Source organism: Puntigrus tetrazona, chromosome 14 (assembly GCF_018831695.1).
Source record: "Puntigrus tetrazona isolate hp1 chromosome 14, ASM1883169v1, whole genome shotgun sequence".
Classification (NCBI taxonomy): Eukaryota; Metazoa; Chordata; class Actinopteri; order Cypriniformes; family Cyprinidae; genus Puntigrus; species Puntigrus tetrazona.
In genome coordinates, this window is record NC_056712.1 from 19,193,398 (window position 1) to 19,217,176 (window position 23,779).

General features: G+C 40.1%; 1 protein-coding gene across 1 annotated transcript in view; it reads left to right on the forward strand.

Annotated features, from left to right (window-relative positions):
* slit3 (slit homolog 3 (Drosophila)) overlaps positions 1 to 23,779 on the forward strand; it is a 158,652-nt gene that overhangs the window by 91,805 nt on the left and 43,068 nt on the right. Inside the window, exons 6-14 of the mRNA XM_043258066.1 lie at positions 993 to 1,064; positions 9,839 to 9,910; positions 11,787 to 11,950; positions 12,895 to 13,039; positions 16,398 to 16,469; positions 17,471 to 17,542; positions 18,579 to 18,650; positions 20,867 to 21,010; positions 21,332 to 21,495. Coding sequence (XP_043114001.1) covers positions 993 to 1,064; positions 9,839 to 9,910; positions 11,787 to 11,950; positions 12,895 to 13,039; positions 16,398 to 16,469; positions 17,471 to 17,542; positions 18,579 to 18,650; positions 20,867 to 21,010; positions 21,332 to 21,495 — 977 coding nt within the window. The remainder of the gene's footprint in view (positions 1 to 992; positions 1,065 to 9,838; positions 9,911 to 11,786; positions 11,951 to 12,894; positions 13,040 to 16,397; positions 16,470 to 17,470; positions 17,543 to 18,578; positions 18,651 to 20,866; positions 21,011 to 21,331; positions 21,496 to 23,779) is intronic.

The window sequence follows — 23,779 nt, forward strand, 5'->3', positions numbered from 1 at the left end:
GACAAACATTTTACTTTTGCTCATAAAGGTTATTTAATTTTCACAGCGATGGTTAATGCATCTGCAGTGGGTGGCTGCCATATAGTCTGTCCCATCAGCAATTACGGAGACAGATGCATGTCTTTTAGAAAAAAGGGATGGAGTAAAAGACACGGCAGAGATGCTCCGTTCTTCTTTATTATCCGTCTCTAAAGACGCAAAGGCACCGTGTCTGTCACGGGTCAGATGTCACCGCAGCTCTGTTTGCCGAACAAATGACTTAAGGAAAGCGCTTAGATTCCTTGTTCTTTATTCAAGCCTTTTTCAAATCCGTCTCGAAGAGGGAGGGGTGAAAAGAGAGAAGGAGGGGCGGATGGCAAAGTCTGAAAATTAAAGTAAAAGGCAAAAGAAGCAAAAAGGAAGAAGTGCCCCTCGCGTCTGCTCGTCCAGCGTCGTGACCCCAGCTGATTTACGAACCCCTTCCTTTAATGAAATTGTTTCTGTGACAGAGCCGGTAAAAGCTTGTAATGGATTGGCTGCTCTAATGTAATGAAATTACTCCCTTTCTGACTTCAAAAAAAAAAGAAGAAGAAGAACGGGGGTGCTGGGTAAGGTGGGGTTGGGGTTAGAAAATGCAATTAATATTTACAGAGAACTGACAGACGGGGTGGGCTGTGCACTATAGCCAGCCTCCTGTTCTCTCTCTCTCTCTCTCTCTCTCTTTCTCTCTCTCTCTTTTACCTCTCCTTGCCCTCACACTCAGCAGTGTGGCTAGAGAGAGAGAGAGAGAGGATGAGATAGGAGGAGGTTATAGCCAGACAGGCCACTTTTAGCCAGCTGGTCCTTTATCCCGACTGCGGTGAGGAGAGGAGAGTAGATATGAGTGTGTGTGTGTGTTAGTGTATCTACCTCCCTCCCGCAGCCCCCACCTCTCCTCCTCCTCCTCCTCCCTCCCCTCAGCCCCCACCCGCTCGTCTGCAGACCTGCCGCTGACTTCTGTCTCTCATCTGCAGGCAACTGGACAGCAACCACATCAGCTGCATCGAAGATGGAGCCTTCCGAGCCCTGCGCGATTTGGAGATACTGTGAGTCCCCCTCCCGCCTCCTCTGCGGGGTTCTCTTCTCTCTCTTCACCTTTTTCTAACTCTGTCTGTGTGTAACTCTGTCTGTGATCGCTCTCGAAGGACAAACTGTGTTGCGTTACAGACCTGTGGCGCATAGTCCGGTGTCACCCCGTCCGGTCCGATGCCGTGGCGCTTAGCATGCGATCTTCCATGCAACAGCTAAAGTTGCTCGTTTGTCATCCTGCGCTGCATTGTTACCGCTTGAAAAAAGTGTCCTGACTTTTCCCAGTGCACCTTAGCGTTTTCTGATTAGAACATGTGTAGACTCGGTCAGATGTTCAGATCTGTGTTCTGCTGGGAAGACTTCTTTTTTTGGTTTACTTGCACGTTTAGGCAGAGTTCGTAGTAAACGCTTTGATAGCAGAGAAGAGATTTTGATGTGTTGTGAGTGAGTTTATTTTTTTTTCCTTGGGTATCCCCTGGATTGTCCCGGAGAGGATGAGAGGCTGATATACGGAAGGGAGGGGGTAACCGCCGCATCTCCATCAAGCCAATTGGCAGGGCGCTAAGTGCCAAACTCATCCTCCAAATGAGCGCCGCTCACTGGGGACCCAGAGCCAAGCCACCCCCTCTATTAATTCCTGGCTCCATAGGACACAGTAGCGTGGCGTTACATCATTGTTAGGCAGGTTCTCCGGCTAGAGGTGCAGGTAGAATCAAAGAAGAAAAGATAGGAATATATTTAGTGTCCTCTTCTAGTGACCGTAGCATAAAACGACCTTATAAAACAGGAGCTCGGGAGCAGGAAAGTGTGAGTAAGTCGGGAATCAATTTTCATTAATAATACAGAACCTCCCTAGATTCTGCCAAAGACCTTTGGGACGCCGGTGAGCCAAGGAGAGCATGAATACACACCACTTTCCTGCTGATTGAGCCATCTCTCCACCCCTCTGGAGAGGCTGCAACACACAGGTCTGCAAATGACATTGTATCATGGCTAAATAACCCCGTGCGCAGTAATCAAGCATGTTCTTAAGCAGCACTTTCAACATACGGCTGTAATATAGAGCCAGCTTGTGAGAAAATGACACCATCAAGGTAATTGATGGCGAAATTAAGGTTTAGGTGTAGCGACTTCGCCTCAGGTGTCACAGTGTGAGGATAATGATTTCTAACATGAGTTATATTATAGCCCGGACTAACTTTTGTCTTAAGACTGATATTTCTGAATGGCAGCACAAAGGAGCTCCATGTCTTGCATCGCCAAAGAGTGTGATGTCATAACGGTGAAAGCAGGAGCAGTGGAGTTTTAAAGGTTCGTTTTTGCTTATAGAAATGTAGACGTCATCTTTAACATCTTGAACCGCATTAGTGTTTAAAACAGTGCTGGATTATGGGAATTCAGGGCAAGCAGGTGTGTTTTTTCAGTGTAGATGATTATAATTTGACATAAATAAAAGAACAACGATAAACATTCTAAAAATGTGATGTTAATGTGTGTTTTTGCAATTCAGAGCGCACTTGAGGTGTAATATAGGGGTCGTATTAAATGCATTGTTTGAGCACAGTGTGTTAAGCATAACTCCAGAGGCCAACTGAATCTTTTAATTTCAGTGATCGTTAAAGGCCTATTAAAATAGATGGTGCACTGCGACATAATTGAGAGATTTGAGCATTCTTTCCCATGATGCACTGTTGGGTCTTCGTGATCACTGTAAAATTTTGGTGATCGCCATGAACAACGATTAACAAAATTCCAATTCAGACACTTCCATGGGGTTTAGAGATGGTGATCAGAGTTGAGATTAGACAGAGCGGTTCGTGGCTAACCCTCCTCCACAACTAAATGACTGCTAGTGATTTAACGCCTGCCAAACTACACAGAATTAATGATCGGCCCTTTCTGCTGATGAATTGTAATTTATATTTAACATAACTGCGCTAATGACTGAACTAATGACTTCAAAGCTATCTCGGACATTTTCTCACATAGGACGTGACTTGCATCCCAATGAGCTAAAGGAAGTGTGGTAGGCAGCACATTGATGTGTTCTCCATCTGCAGAGCACCTAAACCTGTCTAACAAGGAGCACCCCTTGATTATTTTTCATTTAATACTTGGGTACTGCTTGCACTTCATCTCATTTTTCATTCTGTTAATTTATTTTAAATATACACCAAATCAGGCCCTTTTATCTTTCCATTCTCACTTTAAATGTAGATTGAACTGTGCATCATAAGGTGTCCCCCTTATCTTTATTATATTCATGAAATTCAAGTTGGTGCTTTTAATAACTAGGAACGTTGGTAGCGCTTCTCGTTTCTAATTTCCAAAGACAAATCAAATCAAATTTCATATATAATATAAATGAGATTCCATGTGGTGTAAGAATAACTGAATATTTTTCATGGGTATATGCCTGAAACTCAATTTTCATGCATACACCATTGTCAATATATAGACCATTTTTATTATTATTATTTGGTTAAGCGGGTTAAAAAAAATTGTTAATAGGATTCCTTAGCCAAGTAATAAAGGTGAAATGAAAAATCACTCTTTAAAAATAATAAAGTGGATGTTTGAAAGGCATTGTCTAAGCATTAAAAAAAATTTTTTTTACCTTTCTTATAGTAATGAGAACAAATAATTACAACTATACTTAAAAATATTCAGCATGACTTTGCCCAGTTTTCATAAAAAAAAATTCATAAAGCCAAAGATAGCATGAAAAATGTCCAACTGGTTAAGTATTCAAGCGTATTTATTTTCCAGCAGGGTTATGGTAAGCGTATTTTGTTCCTATCGTGTTAAGAACACAATTAAAAGACAGTGAGAAAGTCTTACACAATCTGTTTCAAATTATGCTTAGCGCAATGTATGCACTTTATGTTTGTTGCTGTCTTTAAACACTTGGGTCTTTGTGGAATCGCTTACAAATGTTATAATCGTCCTTCAGGGCTATTTTATAAAATGTGGTTTAAATGTGAGAACGGAATTTATAGTATTGTGAAAAAGAGCATTTTGGAAATTCCCCATATACCCCACTCAGCTTTGTCTATACACAGCACTCTCGCAAGCACTGGAGCCTCTGCATATTTTATAACCACTTTTGTACAGAAAATTCTGGCTCTGAATCAAATGTCAAATCATGTGAAATTTTTTGCCCCGCTGTGTCATTTTTTATGAGCAGGAGAGTGCCGAGACATTTCCGTGCCATCTCCTGAAGGTGACTTTCCCTCCCACCGTGCATTGATAAGAAGGCCCAAATTTTCACATTACCACCGTCCTCTCCTCCTGCCAAATGCTGTCATTTGTCAATGTGTGCGCGGCACATTTTTCTCGACAGCTTGGCACAGACCTCGCTGGTCGAACTAAAGTGAGTTTAGCATGAGAGCATGGGCAGCGTGCCCCAAAGGGACGTCTTTGTGGTTCACCAGGCCTTGTCAATATGCACCACTCTTTACTACGGGCTCTTCTGTTTTTGAGCCCATAGATGTGCTTGCTTAATTTCATTCAAAGAGACTCACTTGTAGTGCAATACGAACCAGGGTAAATCTTGAGTTTTTGCCATGTGTTTTCAGATTAGATGCTGATTGTGTAAGGGAGCGTGAGGAGGTAGATTATTAATCCTGAACCGCCAGACTCAAGAACTTTAGAATGGAAGAAGCTATCACATTTCTGTGGTTAAGTAGACTTCCTGGGATTGTTGTGGGATGGGGGGTTGATCGAAACTTTAATGTATTACGAATGAACTAGTGTGTATTTCATATGGAAGGTTGGAGAAATATAATTTTCTTCTTCTCTGGGGTTTGGCAGTTTTCTACCTTCATAATGTCATTTTCTCAATGCAAGACCTTTTGAATGTTCCTCTTGGCAACGATAACCCTGAGCTTTGCTCCTTTTCGGCCCCTGCCACCCCTTATCCTAATCATTTCTAACCCCTGTGCTCCCGTAAAAAACATTAGCTCTTTTCAGATTTAACAATTGTCCTCTAGACTGATAGCTAGGTGCCGGCGGTCCCTCTTTGGGAACTCGAGAGCACGGATTCCCTTGAATCAGATATTCCATGCATCTTTAATTTCTAACACGGGTTGGCCTCCCTCTGGACAAATCAGTCTTACTTCTGCGAGGCCTGATTGAAAGGTTGTCTTTAGTCAATAGATGAGTCTTTATGTGACAGACAACAGGCAAGCGGAGGGAGAAAGGGCAAGCTGATGGCTAAATGAGAGGATGGATTAGGGGAGTGGAGGGGAGAGAGCTGTCATTAGCTCACAAACAGCACTTTCAAGCACAGGAAATTGCCTTGCCACCAGACATGGCCCCATTGCGTTATCTTCGTGTGGTCTACGCCAAAGCTTGGGGAGATGGGGAGGGGGCGGGCTGGAAATGGTGCGTTTCAGGAGTCGGACCCTTGCGCACAATTAATCATTCGCTCCTGAATGGCCAGAGAGAGGAGGGAGGCTTACGGAACAGCTTAGATTCAATCTGTCCTCATTTGCGCTGTAATGGCCTCATCAATGGCGGTGGAAGCGTGTCTGTTTTTGCTGTAGTACCTGTTCTTTTCGCCTCTCTTCCTGGCCTCTGCACCATCGAGGGATGGAGAGCTCTTTCTCACTTTTTAGAGGACGTTTTTAAGCTTCTCATTTTTTTGTTACAAATACTAAGCACTAGTGTTTCTAAGCCCACACTTGGACGCAAACCACATGGATGGGATTACGTGCAGCAGATTGTGTTATTTCTGTGTTTATCCTTACCGGGTTTATTTGAATTAGCGGAATAACATCTGATTGCGGCTTTGTGCTATAGCTGGACTTGTGATGCTAAAAAAAACAATGGCAAAGATTTCCATCCTGCTCACATGAATTCCATCACACTGCAACAAGTGGAGTCTCATAATGAAATTGCTCTCCATCTGGAGGCACTTTACTCATTTGTTTTGACTCAAGGGCCCGACTTGGGGATGACCTGTAAATGGTTGCTCGGATGGACGGTTGCATTGCAAACTCACCGTTGTTCTGTAGTAGCGATAATAGTTTCACATGGAACCATGACAACACCACAGATATTTTGGCTCAAGGGAGTAAGTGAATGGGCGTATGAAGATAAGGTTGCGTATATTATTCCCTACTTCCTAAAGTTAGGCTGACTTGATTTTACACCATATGAAGGAGACAAAGGATTGAAAAGACAAAAGAATTGAGCAGAAAACTAAATACATTTATTTAGAATAAGAGTCAATTACCAGGACAGTTATACACTCACAGGAAGAGTATTGACATTCTTCAAGCCTGTCATGTCAAATAACACATCTTATGATTTCTCAGTTGTGCAAGTGAATGGCACTAAGTCAGATGAGGGAGCACTTCAGTTATTTCCCTTCAGCCCCTTGCATCCACAAAAACAACCTCGCTGTTATTTTGAAATGTCCTGGCTCTGAAAACCCAGCCGTCTTTTAGTAGTGAAGTATCCAGAGACACTCTCCAAGTCCCTCTAATGAGGGCCTGAAGAAGGCCTAAGAGCACTCAAGACCCCACTGTCGAGCTTTTTGCGACTGTGGGAAAGCTTTCTTGACATACCCGAGAAAAGAAAAGGGAAGTAAAAAGAAAACGTGCCCCTCTGAGACGTCCTGAAGACTAAGCGTTGTGAGCAATTAACAGCTGCCTGCTTTTATTGACGCCTGCATCAATAGAGCTTTAAATAAAATCATAAAGTTACACAGTCAAGCTGTACAGCGTGGTATTTGCCAGGATCCGGCATTGATTTCATTTCGTTTCGGCTTGGATGCACTTTCTCAGGAGACACTATGGATGCGGTCCTTCCCTGCAGCAGTTGATTTTGCTTAACGCATTTTTGATTTATGGTCAACTACGAGGCGACACAGACGGAATGACTTAATATTGCCCGCGATGAAGACAAAGGAATTTTAAAGACTCAAGGTGATCTTCAATTATCACAAGTGGCTTTAGCAAGAGCCGCTCATGCTGCGCTGTTATTTGCTGAGATCCCACGCTGCAGCAGTGGGCGGCCCTCTGCAGTGCGGAGGGAAGACTGACAGTCTTGCGTAAGACAGCGACTTTCCAGTGGGCTCCTCTTTAAGACTCTTGATCTTGTAGCAAAGCTTAACTCATACCAAAGAAGTCCATATTAACCGCTGCAGTCTGACCAAAAGTCATGAACATGTCAGGTTTAAGATGACTTAGCGTAAAGACCGGTTCACACCAAGCATGATAACTATAAAGATAACGATATTAGTGTCCACACTCTGTTTATTCTCGGCGAACACACATCTGCTGCTTTAAATTCTCAAGCTCGTGGGAACGGGATGGATTCTGATTGTCTGTGAATGTTTATATCATTCATCAACTGAAAAATAAAAATAATGATTCCTAGGATATCGTTTCTCTGTGCCTTTATCATTAAGGTTGTGGTGTGGGCTCTGTTAATCATTAATATTAAAAACTAATATTTTAACTGTGATGCCCCGTCCGGCTTCAGCTTTTTCAAATTACGATGCATGAATGAAATCTATATGAGATTTATTTTTACTCAGAGCTTCTAATCCTGGAAACCGGATGGCTGAAATATGAATGAGCAAGAGAGCACTACCACAGCAAGCACAAGCTGTTCACCGCTCTCTCTGGATCCTGTTCTCTTTTCAGGTCTCAGTCCTGTATTCATTTATGTTGTTCCTTTCTTCTCTGACATCACCTAACTTTGGAGGATGCTCCCAAGGTTTCATAAATGGGAGATAGACCTTCCGTAGCAAATTGCATTTTCCCTTGGTGATGGTTTGGTATTACAGGCTTTTACCAGGGCGTTCCTCCCTCCGGCTTGCCCAGAGCTTCTTCTATTTACATCTCTATACAGAGGCAGAGAACAGCAATGAAACCTCTGAGCCGCAATGGCCTTGACAAGAGGATCGCTTTCTGGTGCGGATTTGGTCAACTCCTCGTGAGGGTGATTCCTTCACCCTGTGTGTAATTTGTGTGGAATTTTCTGTGTCTATGTGTAGAATAACAATAATTTTCCATTCCATTTAGTTAGTTTTCTTCTTTCCCTCACTCATAATAAAGTGTTCCCTCACAGATCCGAGCCAAAATCAATATTCGGATATCATTTAAAGTCCCACAAGAATGTTATATTTTAGAGGGATTAGTTTTCCTCTGATTTGTGCAATTTTATAGTACCAAGAATTGGACTCGGGCTGGGAAATTTCCATTGGTCAGAATTGTAAATCTGATCACTCCAATGGGGTAAATAGCTTGTTTGTGTTGAGACTGAATTAACTGGCCTTGAATAAAAAGCAAGACCAACAGCTGGTCTGATCAGGCTCTGGGATTAATACCAAAATCTGTGGGACTGTTTGTCTTCCTCTAACTTAACAGAAGAGCATGACACAAAAAAAAAACCCCTCAAATGCCTTCTAATTCATTATCCAGAAATCATTGATGTACTGTATTCAAGTACCATTGCAGAATTCATTAGAAGAAACACTCAGACCCCAAACCCAAGCTGTAAACTGAATTGGTGTAGTCTGAGAGATCAGCAGTTTTCCTTCACCAAGCAGGAGCTATTAAAACCCTAAATTGAGAAATTCCAGACCCTTTTCCAAGAGGTGGAGGTACAGGAGGCTGTGTGTTCTGCATGTGTGTGATAGGTTTGGGGGTTATGGGGTGGGATGGATTGATTACAAGATTAGGTCAGCTAAGTAGCACTAATCGGAGCTGTGGCTGGTATGACAGGAAGCGGAGAGGTCTGCCATCCATAATTACAAGTGTGCAGATCATCAATAGTATCATTCTTTTGCAGACCATAACGCACACAACTTCCAGTGACTATTTCCCATATGAAAAAGTACTATACTAACTTAAATCAAAAAATTTGAACCATTAAACTAAAGTACTTGAATGAATTTGTTTGTGGTAGTACAATGCGAATTCAAATTCAAAAAATTTTTGCATGATAGAGCTTCAGTTGGCATCTCCAGATGGTAGACTGGTAGACACGGCAGATTGTGTTTACCAGCAGTGGCTTCTGGAAGTATTCCTGGGCCCATTCACTGATGTCATTAACAGAAGCATACCGATCAGTGATGCAGTGTCGTCTGAGGACTGAAGACCACAGGCATCCAACAAAGGAATAGCAAATTAGTTGGCAATAATTTGAAATTTCTCAGTTTAAACATTTGTTACGTTATCTATGTTAATTTGTGAATAATATATTGTCTTATGTGATTCGAAAGTCTTTGTAGATTTCGTTTTATTCAAATGTACAAAAAGTACCAACATTTCAGAAATTCTGGTTATATAACAGCTATTGTAATATAAACAAATTACTTATACCAAGATTTCTACACTACACTACACTGCACTATGGTTTACTTCAGTAGAAACTACTGTATACTACATTATTTTTTTTATTTAATTTTTTTTTTTTTTACAGTTTAACAATCCACTATGGTAGCATTCTACAATGCTGTAGCTTTTGTTAACAAAGTGTTGTAAATGCTGTCATATAATAGACTTTACTATAGTATGGTTCAAAAACACTATAGCATTTACTATAAATTGCTATAAATTAGTATTTTTTCATGTGGATTCATGTTTAAAAAGTTATCTAACAATTTCCTTGTATGCAATTGTTTGCGAACAGGTTTCGGTGTGTATATTGTTCTGTGAATTCATCAAAACACTGGTCTGGACTTCATTTTCAAATGTTTTCTTGATTCACTCGCTGTTTATTTACTAAGTAAATGCCTTTTTCTAATATTTGCTTGCTCTCCGTTTTCTTCCAGCACTCTCAACAACAACAACATCACCCTCATCCCGCTGTCAAGCTTCAACCACATGCCCAAACTGCGGACACTGTAAGTACTGAGGAGCTTCCACATTCACTTCATGGTAATGCTATACAATCAGATATTCATACATCTACATTTAGTGACGTTCATACTAAATCTCGACTCTTTTTGAAAGGACTAGAGGCTCTGTGGTGACGCCGTGCTGGTTTTCAGAGCTGTGGTCTGTTCGCGAGCAGACATTGTCTTAGCTGAAGATGTTGAGATTTTACTTACACAGATGCCTTTGTCGCTCCTCAGACCCAAACCACAATTGATATAAATAATTACACAGTCCCCAAATCTCGTTCCAATCTGTGGCTGACCTGCAATATTACCAAGACTGTTGTTATTATTTGAGCATGGTTCTTTTCAGAGCTTTGGCTTGGATAGAGGGATAAATAAAGAAATATGTCAGAAGTAAACGCTAGTTTGATTTTGGGGCTACTGGGAGTTTGAATCTACTTCTGAAACACAAGGCTTTAGGGTTATTGTGACCCTGGTGCACATGTTCGGAGCTTCCTCCTTCAATCAGTCATTTCTTTTTCCATCTATCTCTCCTCCTCTTTCCGTCACGGCGTTCTCCCTGGAGCCTGGGCTCGGAGTCATCCATAGCTGGAGCTCCACAGCCGAGCGGTCTGGCCTCCCTCCCATCAGTCAGCCCATCAGACAGGCCAGCCCCCTCATGCGGGATTGAATTTGCTGATGCTCGGATGGCCGGGCGCGTTGCTCCCTGGGCAGTATTGAATTATCCACAGCGAGGCTTTGGTTGCTACCCAGTTCCTTTGGATTGAATTTTCTGTCTCTAATATCCCTGATATATCTGTATTGAATTTGTTGCTCGTAAAAACAACTTATTAAATCAAATGTTTAGAGATGCTGGTAATTCATTTAGTAGGATGGTGGTTTGGCTGCAGGTTTCAGTTCGCCTCACCTTTCCCCTACCTTCTACAGACGTACCATCTTTGTGCATTCAATTAGATCAAATGATATCACCCCATGACGCTTGCCATTCAATAACTCAGACAAATGAAAAGCACTCCCACCGCTAGACAAGTAGTCATTTTCTGTGCATGGCGGTCGATAGGATGTGCTTGCCCCATTGTGCCATGCACACCTGAGGCAGCCGAGGTTTCTTCTCCCCATGTCATCCATCTCTGTAATCCCACTCATCTGTAATTAATCCGCAAAGACAGGGGGCCAGATACTGGATTTGTAAATGGAAAAGCTCTATTAAAACCGTCGCCCCCTGCTGAAATTGTCAGTGGCAGGTTTTTGTCCACCTAACTGGATTCTGCCTGTTATTTCATTTACAGACAGTGTTGACCGGTATAGCTGCGCTTCGATTCGCTGACACCGCTTTTTCTTTGAACTGTGCCTCTCGTACCCTTCTTGGAATGGCCCTTGAGGGATTTATATTAAGGAGTTATTGGGAATTGTGCCATTCGTTGAAGACCTTGACGAAATGAGGGTGCATGCTCTGGGGGGATTTGCGAGCGGTTTACAGTGGTTATCCTCGAGATGTTACTATCATCCGTACAATAGAACGACCCATTCGCTAATTCACATGTGTTATTCTGAGTCTGTATTTTCGAAGCTGTAAAGAGATTCTCCCTATGAATATTTACTTGATCTCGGCAGAGATTTTCTTCCTCCTTTGCATTTAAATGCTATATCACAGATGGAATATGACATTGAGTGTGTGGTTAACATTGCTCTTCTGGTTTCATCTTCAGAGAGCTCTGTTTCCTGACATTTCTCAGGGATCATCCACTCCAGCATTCATGCTAGACATATAAACCTCCTCTGACCTTTATCCGATAGTGTCTCACTATCTGTCCCTCATTATTCTCCCTCTCTCTCTTCCTTTCTCTCTGTCTCTCTCCCTTTCTCTCTCTCTCTCCAGTCGCCTGCACTCCAACAACCTGCACTGCGACTGCCACCTGTCCTGGCTCTCTGATTGGCTGCGGCAGAGGAGAGGGCTGGCCCCCTTTACACAGTGCATGGCCCCCGCCCACATGAGAGGTCTCAATGTCCCTGATGTTCAAAAGAGAGAATTTGTCTGCACAGGTATGGCACAGTGTTCACTTTCCCTGTCAGAATGTCCTTTTGTTGTCTGTTAACTAAAACAAGAAAATGTATTATTATAAACTAGCATATTTTGCACTAAAATTGAGTTAAATTAACATTTGGTTCTTTATTTGTTTATTCATTGTTTGTTTATGCATATTTCTATTTATTTATGCATTTGACATTATTTACGCCAGTGTTAATTCATTCACTCACTCACTCCAAAAAATCTGGACACGTACTCTTCTTTACATATTTCTTTTCACCTTCTGACATTGAAAATTATAAGAGCGTATAAATACATGTCTAAGAAGCATTTCGCAGTGGAAAAGGTACATCATTATCTCTATTTAAAAATTACACTTTTCCCCCTTTCTCACATTTCTTTCCTCCTTTCTTTTTCAAAAAATGTGTAATTAATTTGCAAATGCTGGCTATTACAGGTAAACACTTAGCACCTTTTCATTGTGTTGTTTTACAAAGCCACTCCATACATTGTATTTCTTAATGGACCTTTGGGTTTCATTGGTGAAAAAGTTCACGTTCAGCTCTTGTTAATTAAGCCCCCTTTTCCTTCCCCTATGATTAATCAACTGATGAATATACTCCAACACAAACACAAAACACGCTGCAAGAAAAAAGCGTTTCTTAATTAAGCTGCAAAGCAAGACAATAAAACAACAGGGAGTCTGTTCTTGCTGATTATGTACTGTATTAAAAATCTATTTTCACCCATCTTCATTTATGCCGTTATTGGGGCTAATATAAATTTTCTGTACTACACGACGGTTATAACCACTATCAGAAGGAACGTTATTCTATTCATATTTGACTCAAAATGGTGTTAATGTTCCCTGTTTTCTCCATTTGTGTCATTAAACCATGTTGTCTTTAGTCAATTTTCCTCCTGATCTGTTATCTTTCCATCTTTTCCTCCTCCCCAGGTCTTGCTCAGACGGAGCCAAGGTCATGCGCTCCCCAGGCGTCCATCTGCCCTGCCGCCTGCACCTGCAACAACAACATCGTCGACTGCCGGAGAAAAGGCCTGACGGAGATCCCTGCCAACCTGCCTGAGGGAATCGTAGAAATGTATGGAAGATCATATCCCTTAACTATTTGTATAAAATCTGCCTGTGTGATAAGTACTTACCGCAGATATCGTCTTGTGCGTTGATCTGCCTTCTTCCGCCTGTCAGGTAACAAAGGCCATTAGCGGTGCGGTGTAGCAGACTCATTAGCGAGTGCGTTAATGCCGTGCCGCCGTTGTAGATAGATCTTGCTCAGTGCTGATGGAGGTCTAACATCCCGTCTGCACGGTTTAGGTAATTAGACAACCAGTCAAGGATCAAAATGAGGCGGGTTATACTGAGCCCGATCTAATGTCCAGGAACCCTGAGTGATTTATCAGCAGATTCAAGCAGGCCTGCTGAAGTTGTTTGATATGCGATGTGAATTGTAGACCTTTTTTTTTATTAAGTATGTAAGTAATCATTTATAAGTACTTTGTACCAAATACTAAAATGGTTGTTGATACCATTGTCTGTGACATTACAGCAAAGTTACTGTTCTAATGAATGTACAAACGTTATTAGCTGTTCCAACTTACTATTTAAGTAAACAGTTATTAAAAAAAAAAAAACAAAGAGCAAAAGAAATAAAATATGAGCAGTGAGTGTTTTTCTTTCATTATTGTTAATAGCAGGCCTGTAAAAAGGCCAGTTTTTCAGGTTAATGCGTTAAAAATATTTTTCACTCTCATTGCAGTACAAGTATGATAAAATGCCAAAGATAAGTGTACTTGATACTGGCGAGCTCTCTATGAGCACAGGTAGCCGACGTGTGTACGTGCATCTCTTTCTTGCACAAAAACAAATTTATGTGCACATTTTCGGACTTAAATTAGTTAGATGTCCAAGTTACCATAAAAAGTTGGGAGAAACTCAGCTGAGCGTCAGAACCACGTCATGAGCATCAGTTTTTTTTACGTGTAACCTTCTGCTGTGTCATTTATTAAAATCAAAGAACAAAAGAGTTTTTATGAAGATATATAGCTTATGTGCTTTAAGTATACATAAATTAAAAAAAAATATATATACTGTTATTTAATGGCTAAAAATGAAAAGTGCATTTATTAGAGACATCAGCAGCAGTATTTGTATGAATTATACTGACCATCATTAATAGTATGCTAGGGCAGATTTTACTTTTTTTTTGTAATCTACATTCATTTTGAGATTCTGTGTGAAATTATGACTATATTATATTAATACGTGATTAATCGCGATATGCAATATTATTATTATTGGCACTAGTAGCGATGCTAAGAAATGTCACTCCATTTCAAACTCATTTTGGAGGATATTCTCTAAAACCCCAGTTGTCTTTGGATGTCTTTGATGACTGTGGCTTTTTTTGTGCGATTCGGTTATATTTTTATGAGAAAGCCACAGTTTTTAAAGCACCCATTAGATTAATGCTGTTGTCAATTTTTCTGCCTATTAACTTTTTTATATGACCTTTGCTTCATTGTGCCGGGCATGTTAGCTTGCGTAACGCTAATGCTAGCATATTAACTTTAGCATTCCTATTAAAAAGCAATCAAATTAATGTAATTCATACAGCTCCGCCGCTTAAAGCATCTGACCTTGTTGTTGTTCCAGCCGCTTCTGTATTCGGTGTCCTTCAAATGCACGAGAACGTCCAAAAAGAGGTTTTTGCGGTATCCTCCAATAAACAAGGACGTTTCGGTAGCGCATGGGAAATTTGCAAGGCCAACATTTCCATTGTGCGCATAGGCCGGGACGTCGTGTTTAATGATCACATAGCAGCGCAGCGGTAGTGCTCACACACATGCATACTGTTACAAAGAAAACACTCAAGTTTTTCGGTGCGTTTTGGCTGTCTTGCCTCGGGCTGATTGAATGTTCTCGTGCTTTGGAGAACGTCCATATCGTCTTGGTCGGGGTGTTTGGTATCCATATTGATTCAGAAATCCTTGTTTGCAATAAAGGACAGGTAGGTAATTGCCCTGATATGTGCTGTTCCTCGCTGTTGTTGTTATGTCAATAGTGTATGACCTTTGCATAATAAATGGATATGCAGGCTAGGACACATTAGCCCAACCAAGCACATGGCCAAAAACAAATTGGGCTAATGAAATGATGTATAACCTGGAGCATGCAGAGAGCTGCGCTTATTTCTCAGGGACTTGTTTTCCGTGCCCTCTTATCCCAGTGAGCCAAAACACAAATTGAACACTCAATGTACAGGCTGCCGTAAAGCATTAGAAGGCTTTCTCTGTAGACCTCCTGAAGGAGCATTAAGTACCAGACAGACTCTCAAAAACAAAAGGTTCTTCAGCGAAAGACTCTTTTGAGCACTTTAGATTTGACCGAGCACCCTCGTTTTATCAAGAACACACTGCAAAACGTGATTCTTACTTGGTGTTTTTGTCTTGTTTCTAGTCAAAATAATAACAAATAAAGAAATTGTTTAAATCGAGATACTTTTACAAGGTAAGCAATAACGTTTTAAGATATTTTTATCTTACAGGATAAAAAAAAATAAATCAAGTGCATTTTGCTTAAAACAATTACGATATTGTAGTAAAATATTCTTTTAAACAAGAGGGTCCCACTTTATATTACTACTTTTTACTTGCGTTTAAATGAATCATTTGGTACAATGCACTTATTGACTTACATTTGTAAAAAATACCTATAGGAAATTATATCTGTAATTAATTAATTTTGATAATTACACCCACACTTAACCACCGAACCTGTTCCTAACCTTAACCGTATCCACCTCAATAGCAGTAAAAGTGTTTTGCAATACAATATAAACACAATAAGTACATTGTACAAGTACATTTTTCCCTGGAAACAAGATTAAATGTCTTAAATCATTTTGTTAATCTAGTAAAAGTATACTGACTGAAGAATATTTAGATATTTTGATTAGAAACAAGACAAAAATCCTAAGTGTATTTTACACGCTCTATCTCTATTGTTTGAAAATGAATTAAATTTCAAATAAAAATCTTAAAAATGGATTAGGTTATTCAGATCGGCATAATTTTGTAACTTTTTGTTAAGAACAAGTATATAGATGGTTATATAAAGAGCTAAAGAACAAAGTTATTTGCGGACCCTAAAATCAGACCTTTTGGTTTTAATTGAAACATTTATTTTTTAAGCGTGGGCCAGTAACGCACGCCTCCACATGCTTTCAGACTCTGAGAAATGAAATCTCCGGCAGATCTGTGTTGCGAGTGGAATAAATGTGATACGGTGCACGTACATTTGCGAAACACCTACAGGAATATTACATCGTTTTCTTTTCTCCGCCGTGCCGTATTTGTTTCATAATTTTATTATATACAATTACTGGCGTAATGGAAAAGTCAGCGTTGTGTAACAAAACATATCCATCTGTTCCCATGTAGTCGTCTGGAGCAGAACATGATCAAGAGCATCCCAGCAGGAGCGTTTTCCACGTACAAGAAACTGAAGAGAATGTAAGAACTTCCACGTACAGCAACACCAACTGATGATCTTATCATTTATACATGCACACTTTTTTCGTTTAATCAAAAAAAAAAAAATATTGAGTTTTATTGGTTATTGAGATATTTCCTAAGCAGCAAATCAGTGTATTAGAACGATTTCTGAAGGATCATGTGACACTGAAGACTGCATTAAATTGCATTCAAAAAATATTAAAATAGATAACGCATTTTAAAGTGTAATAATATTTAACCATTTTGCTGCTGTCATGCAGTCTCTGTGAGCTTTCTTTTAAACATCTGACTGACACTTTTGAATGACGGTTTACGTATATCCAAAAAGCACTTTAAAATTCCTCTATTTTGACAGATCTAGAAATACACACACTTACTTTTTATACTTTTTCATCCTATGCGTGAACTCTATACCTGCTGCAAGTGATCTCCTGTCAGCCATTAAAAAAAAAAAAGCAGTAGAAGGGTTCGTAACACGCAGCACAGTTTCTAGAGGCATGTCACCCTGCACAAGAAAATCTATATTTCAGATACAAATTCAGATATTTAATAAGATCTTCTCACCTCTGCTTTGGCAGTGATGCCTTGAGTTGAAGGGCTCAGTATTTTGAAGAACATACTTGAGCAAATCTCAGGGCCTCCTGAGAGTAAAAAATGATTTGTGTATCCAGTTTTTCACAACCACTTCTCAACGAATGGTTGTAGATTTCCACCCCGACAACCCAAAATTGTAAACATCTAGGAACAAGTTATTATTTATCAATGCGAAGTTTAATTGCTGAAAACTGGTGATTTGATCGCTTAACGTGAGAAGAAGTAAACGGTTTAAAGATTAGATGCTAATGATGATCACCAGGCAGTTTCTTATGTTCTTTTCTCCTCCAGTATCGAGTTCGTTGGGTATTTATGGAGTATTGACGTCCTGTCAGACAAATGTGCAAACCATCCCTTTGTTGGTCTAACAGTTGGCCGTATTATCTCTATTTATGTCATTACAGAGACCTGAGCAAGAACCAGATATCCGAGATTGCAGAAGATGCGTTTAGTGGCCTGCGCTCGCTCACTTCACTGTAAGTGTCTTTCACACACGCGTGCAAACATTCATACGCCTGATCTGCATAGTAATGCATTCGGCAAAGATAATAGGCTTGCGTAAATGTAAACAGTCAGGTGAAAGGACAGGTGTCGAATAAATCAGCTGACAGAACGGAGACGAGACGGCCTACTGTCTGCCTGCCTGAGTGTGTGTGTGTGTGTGTGTGTGTGTGTGTTTGCTGACATCTGCAGCAGCGTGAACACAAGGGAGGACTTTCATTTAAATCACCTCAACAAGTCAGAGAGAGACAGAAGCCTCAGCGTGCGCATATTAATTTGGTCAGATCTATCTCCCTGCGTCCGGCCCACACAGCTGTACACGAGACAGAGCTCATTTACACATGCCGCGTGATTAAAGAGACGCTGAGGGCCGGAAGATGGGCTGCAGTCTCTCAGGGGATAAGAATAAAGCGAAGAGGACGCTCGAGATGACATAAACGCACAAGCACGCGTTTGCTCGGACGCGTCGAAGGAAGCGGTTCAGCCGGAAGTGAACGGCGCTCCCAACTCATTCTTTCTTCGTTTACTATGAACGGAGAACTTCACAAGCTATGAATTGTCATAAAAAATAGCCACGCGCTTTATTCCTTGTCTGCTGAAGCATGCAATAGCCTTGTAGCAGGAACAGGCTGAAATTTAAGTCATTATTCATTGAAAATGTTGACAGCTGCCCTGACTCTCCATGGCTCGCTGATAAGAGAAGTATTTATATCCGATTGTTTTCAAGAATTAAATCATGTTGATTCATTCATCAATTTGATTGATGCGGTTCTCTGTTTACAACAGTTTTCTGACAAATCTCAGTCTGTTTCTTATATGTAGCTATAATGTATCGTATGACTTCAAAGGACTAGTTTTATGTACCACTTTCATGATTTCTTTTTTGAAAAACATGAAAGCCCCTCTAAGAAGAACACATCAACTCTTGATGTGTTGCACATGGGCTGGGCATATTGAGACGTTGTCTGATTCATTGCTGTCTATTTATATTGTATCTGTGTGTTTCTACAGGGTCCTGTATGGAAATAAAATCGCAGAGATCCCAAAGGGACTGTTTGATGGCCTGGTCTCCCTGCAGCTGCTGTGAGTGCTGCGTTTATGACTCAATAACCTTCAATGTCAAGGAGATAATGACTTCTGTGTGTGTGTGTGTGTGTGTGTGTGTGTGTGTGAATGTGCAGAGGGGCACAAGTTTAGTGATTTTTGTTAAACACTACCTTTTAAAGAAGATGGATTATTTATTCATCAAGGATGCATTAAACCGTCAAAGGTTAATTTGAAAAAACAATTTTTTTCAAATAAAATGCTGAATACTGACATGTATCACGATTTCCACAACAATATTGAGCAGCAAAATTGATAAGAAATGTTTCTTTGAATTCGTGATTCAATCGAATTTGTGCAAAACCTATGCATGTTATCTAGCATGCTTTGAGAATGTAGTGACCTAAATTTTTGTAGTATTATGTTTTGAAAGTACTTTTACACCATTTTGTGTGCTTCACAAAATGTGCTAGGTGGAAAAAAAAATGTCTTGTTTGATTAGCGGAGGTAAAACATGTCTGCCTTCTCCCCCGTGAAAGCAAGAAAAGCGCTAAAAGTGCATGTAGTGTTGTGACTGAAAGGAGCATCGAGTTTTATTCTCGTTTTCTCTGGGGGAACACTCTCGACATCATTAGCATGTAAATTGGTCTTGATTGCTAAACATGTCCCTCACACCTACTTATATTTGTGTAGACATGGAAACATTGCTCAGACATAATTTCTGCATTTAATGGCCCAAATTGAGGTGAATCTGTTGGCTCTAATGGGCCTGCTTCAGCTTATTCTAATGATTTGGGGAAATTCTGATGGCTTCCGCTTTTCTTAACGTACACACTGCTGCCGCGGGCACAAAAATAAGCTCACTTCACCTGTTATTATGCTTCTAAAACGCCATAGATTTACTGGAGCGGCCCGGCCCATGTTTTCACTGTCAACTGCCATAATGACACAAATTATCTGTGTTTTCAGCAATTAGAGTTCTTCATCCTTAATGGATTTTCTTAATAAGACCCTTTCAAAGGTACACCTCAGGGCATTCCAGCAATTTCGCAAAGCTATTTCGACGTTTCCGTGTTTCTTTCTGTTGTTTATGGTTTTATTCACTCTTTTTTTTCCCCCCTTTTGTTTTTATTATTTCTTCCTCCTTTTTTGAGATACTCAAACCTAATTAGTTCACCCTGTGCGTAGACTAACGATGCATGTGTTTGCTCCAAGACAAAAGCTCATTACAGTGGCTTTCAGTAATTAAGCACATGACTGCTTTAGTCAATTGTCAGGCGGCCTGAACGGGCGAGAAGTGCGTGACATGACAGGAGTGATGGGTGCAACTCAGCAGCTGAATACTCCAGCAGTTCATCGACAACACATTCACTGCGGTTTTGTTAAAGTTGGTGATCTGTGAAGCGAGTAAATTACATCTATAGATCTGAATATGCTTCTGATACTTGCATCAAGTCACAGAGTTTTGAGCATTGTGAAGTTGATCTCCGGTGACGGGATACGGTGCAAATGACTGCAACCATCAAACTCTCCACTAGAGGCTTTAAAGCAAAACATAAAATCATTCGGAGAGAGCGGCGCTTTCTGCCCAGTCAAGCAATTTGAAAGTAAAAAGTTTATATTGTCTTAAGTCTTTTGCAAAATGCCCGTAGAAAGTTTGGACCTGTTGCACCGAATCAGAGTCTGCTCTAAAAGAGGCTTCTATGTCAGACATTTACGGCAATAAAAGTTTTTACGCTTGTTTTTGGTTTCGTTTGCTTTGCTTTACTTTGCTTGTTTTTGTTTTGTTTTTGGGTTTTGTTTGGATTTGTTTGCTTCGCTTTGTTTTGTGCTGTTTTATTTTTTGTTTTGGCTCGCTTGTTTTCATTTATTCGTTTATTTATTTGTTTTTGTTATATATTAAAATAGAACCGTATGAACTGAATACTTCAAAACGTTACTGTTTTTATTTTATTTATGGTCAAACAAATGTTTATTCTTTTCTTTGCCTCTTTAATCCTTTTATTTATTCTTTTTTTAATTTATATGTTTCCTATTTTTAGGAATACGTCATTTCACTTAGGCATTACATACTCTGTGCCATAATTAAAATGGTAAAGAAAGTGTCTGTTATACAAATGAAACATTCATATAAATAATACAATTAAATATAAAAACCTTAAAGCGAGTTTTAGTTTTTTTGCTTGTTACTAATGGTATGTTTTTACTGATGAGAAAAAAGAAATGTCTGATGAAACTTCTGCTTGCTCTTCCAGACTGCTGAATGCAAACAAGATCAACTGTCTCCGAGTGAACACTTTCAAAGACCTGCAGAACCTCAACCTGCTGTCCCTCTACGACAACAAGCTTCAGACCATCAGCAAAGGCCTGTTCACCCCTCTGCGCGCCATCAAAACACTGTGAGTTACACACACACACACACACACACACAAACACTCCATCCTTCACACCCACACTCAGTCCAGGAGACTCCAGTCTCTAAGCAACTGTTGAGCGGGACTGCCTTCACCCCGCAATTAATTAGCTGCAAGTAGACAGCAAAACAACAACATTAACAGCAGTGAGATAAATGTGAACTAAACAAATGAAAACCTTACGCTGAGAAAAACAGTTCATGTTTATGAATAGTATTGTTATCACAGGATATCACTGTTTGATTATACGGACTCCCTTGACTCTAATTAAGCGTTTTGGTTTATCATTATCTCCGCCCTCCGCAGACACCTCGCTCAGAATCCCTTCATGTGTGACTGTCATCTGAAGTGGCTGGCCGACTATCTGTTTGACAATCCAATTGAGACCAGCGGAGCTCGATGCAGCCACCCGCGCCGTCTCGCCAACAAACGCATCAGCCAGGTTAAGGGCAAGAAGTTTCGCTGCACAGGTAGAGCTACGCACGTGCACACTGCTTAAAGAGGACTTTCATTCCTTTTACATTTAATTTGGCTTGCATTTTGAGTTAATTGTAACGTCACACTAAAATAACATGGACAAGGGTTTTTCACCAGTCCCCAGTATGCATTCATGTTAAGATGGGGCTTTTAGAAATCAAAATGTTATGACATTGTAACATGATTTTCACTTTACAGTTAATATTCAGCAGCTTATTTGCTGCCTTCGAATATATATATATATATATATATATATATATATATATATATATATATATATATATATATATATATATATATATATATATGTAACTTTGCAGCTACCCAAATGTCAGATTAATTTGCGTCTACTCTTCAACCAACTCTCCTTAAAGTAATAGTGAACAGTTATGTTAAGGTTGCTTTGTTGCCATGCGCTTTTAAAGTTACTTATACTTAGTTGAATGCCTGTTGATGGACCGTGAAACCAAAGTGTTAGTAAATATTAAATATTAGGTCTACTAACTCTCTAATAATGTTAGTTGACATGTAGTTACAAAGTTATTAGAATGATTAAAGTGGACTATCAAAAGTGATCTTCGAGGCTGCGTTTATCTGATCCAAAATGCATTAAACAGTACATTAAATAATTTTCTATTTTATGAATTTTTACTCCATTCCTCAATGTCAGCTGATTCTTCATAAATCATTCTAATATCCTGATTTGCAGCTCGAGAGACAGTTCTTAACAATATCAATGTTAAAAGAATTTTTTTCTTCATTTTTTTTTGAGCCGAAAACTTGGCAGCAATGTAAAAGCCTTTACTGTGACTTTTGATCAATTCGTTGCATCCTTGCTGAATACAAATAGTATAATACTCAAAACTAGCGTTTAAACCCCATGAGCAGGGGGACAATTGTAGTGTACAGCTGAATTATGGCTGTGTTTTGGTCAAAGATAACATTATAGGAGGACTTTCAGTCTTCCACTTTATGAAAGTCGGTCAATCTTTCAAGTTCTGTGACTTACAGTGAATCTTCTAGACTGTGCACAGTGACTTGTTAATAGCTCGGAGTTCTGGCCCACCAATTGCTGCTCACATGCTTCTTCACACTGAGACACCTCACATTCAGTGACGTCCCTTTCCTTTTCCTGTGTGTGAGAGCGCGTGTGTGGCATACTCTGGCCTGGAGCAGTTCTTCTCACACACTGCCAGGTTTCAGAGTGCTAATAGGACAATGCTGGCTGTTCTGAAGCACAATGAAGATGCCTTGTTAGAAGATGTTTTTACGAGTCGGAACCGGCCCCCACACGCAGCCAAAAGCACGGGCCCCTGAGGGAACTGATTTGGTGGGAGAAGTGCAGCCGCTGTTTGCTTTGATATTAAGCCACAGGTTTTTCTCATTAAACTTCTGTCAGTATATCAGCACAATAACAAGTGCAACGCCAGAGCACACAAACCCGCTACTGGCCCCTAGCGTGTGTTTGCACATCAAAATCTGTGTTTTGTGTGTGTGTGTGTTTGTGTTTGTGTGCAGGACTGTAGCCAGCTAAGATTACCGAGGTGCAGACCTCAGAAAATTGTGCATGTTCAAAAATAAAGTTTGTTCTATGAATGACTAATTTGTTGTTTAAAACTCACGTGAATGCATGTACAATTCAGTTTAGTCAGTTTGTTTAGACTATGTAATATGAAAATGATTTCTGTGAGGCGCTGGTGGACGAATCTTGAGAAAGTTGTGAGTGAAGGCACGGGCGCCATCTTGCCAGTTCCAGCTATTATGTGCATTTTTGGATTTGTCTTTTCCACTTACTTGGACACTTTAGAAATAAAGTAGGTAGTTTCACTTTAAGGACAGCAATTCGTATTTATTTTGTTGTTTTTTTTATTCGTTTTTAAAGCAGTATCTGGCAACACTGCATTGCTAGCACTTAAACTGATGCGGTAGTAGTCTTGCTGTCAGGATAGCACATTCAGTAAGAAACTAAATCATAAAACGTTAGCAACGTTGTCAAAAACGGTAGCATTTAACACTAGTACACAGATCTGTAGAGCAAGCAGGTTGTAGGATCAAACAGCGTATGCAAACGCTAGCAATAAAGAAGTCTGCTATATCATTCAGTAGCTGTAGTAGTTACATTTTCATGATTCGTGCTGAGAACATTTATAAGGGCACAGAGTTGGCATCTATAAAGCAACTGTAACAGGATTTGACCCTGAAACACTATTCTATTTTTTTAATTTAATAAATAATAAGTACATTAAATACATATCTGTATGTAGGGTTTGTCAAGAC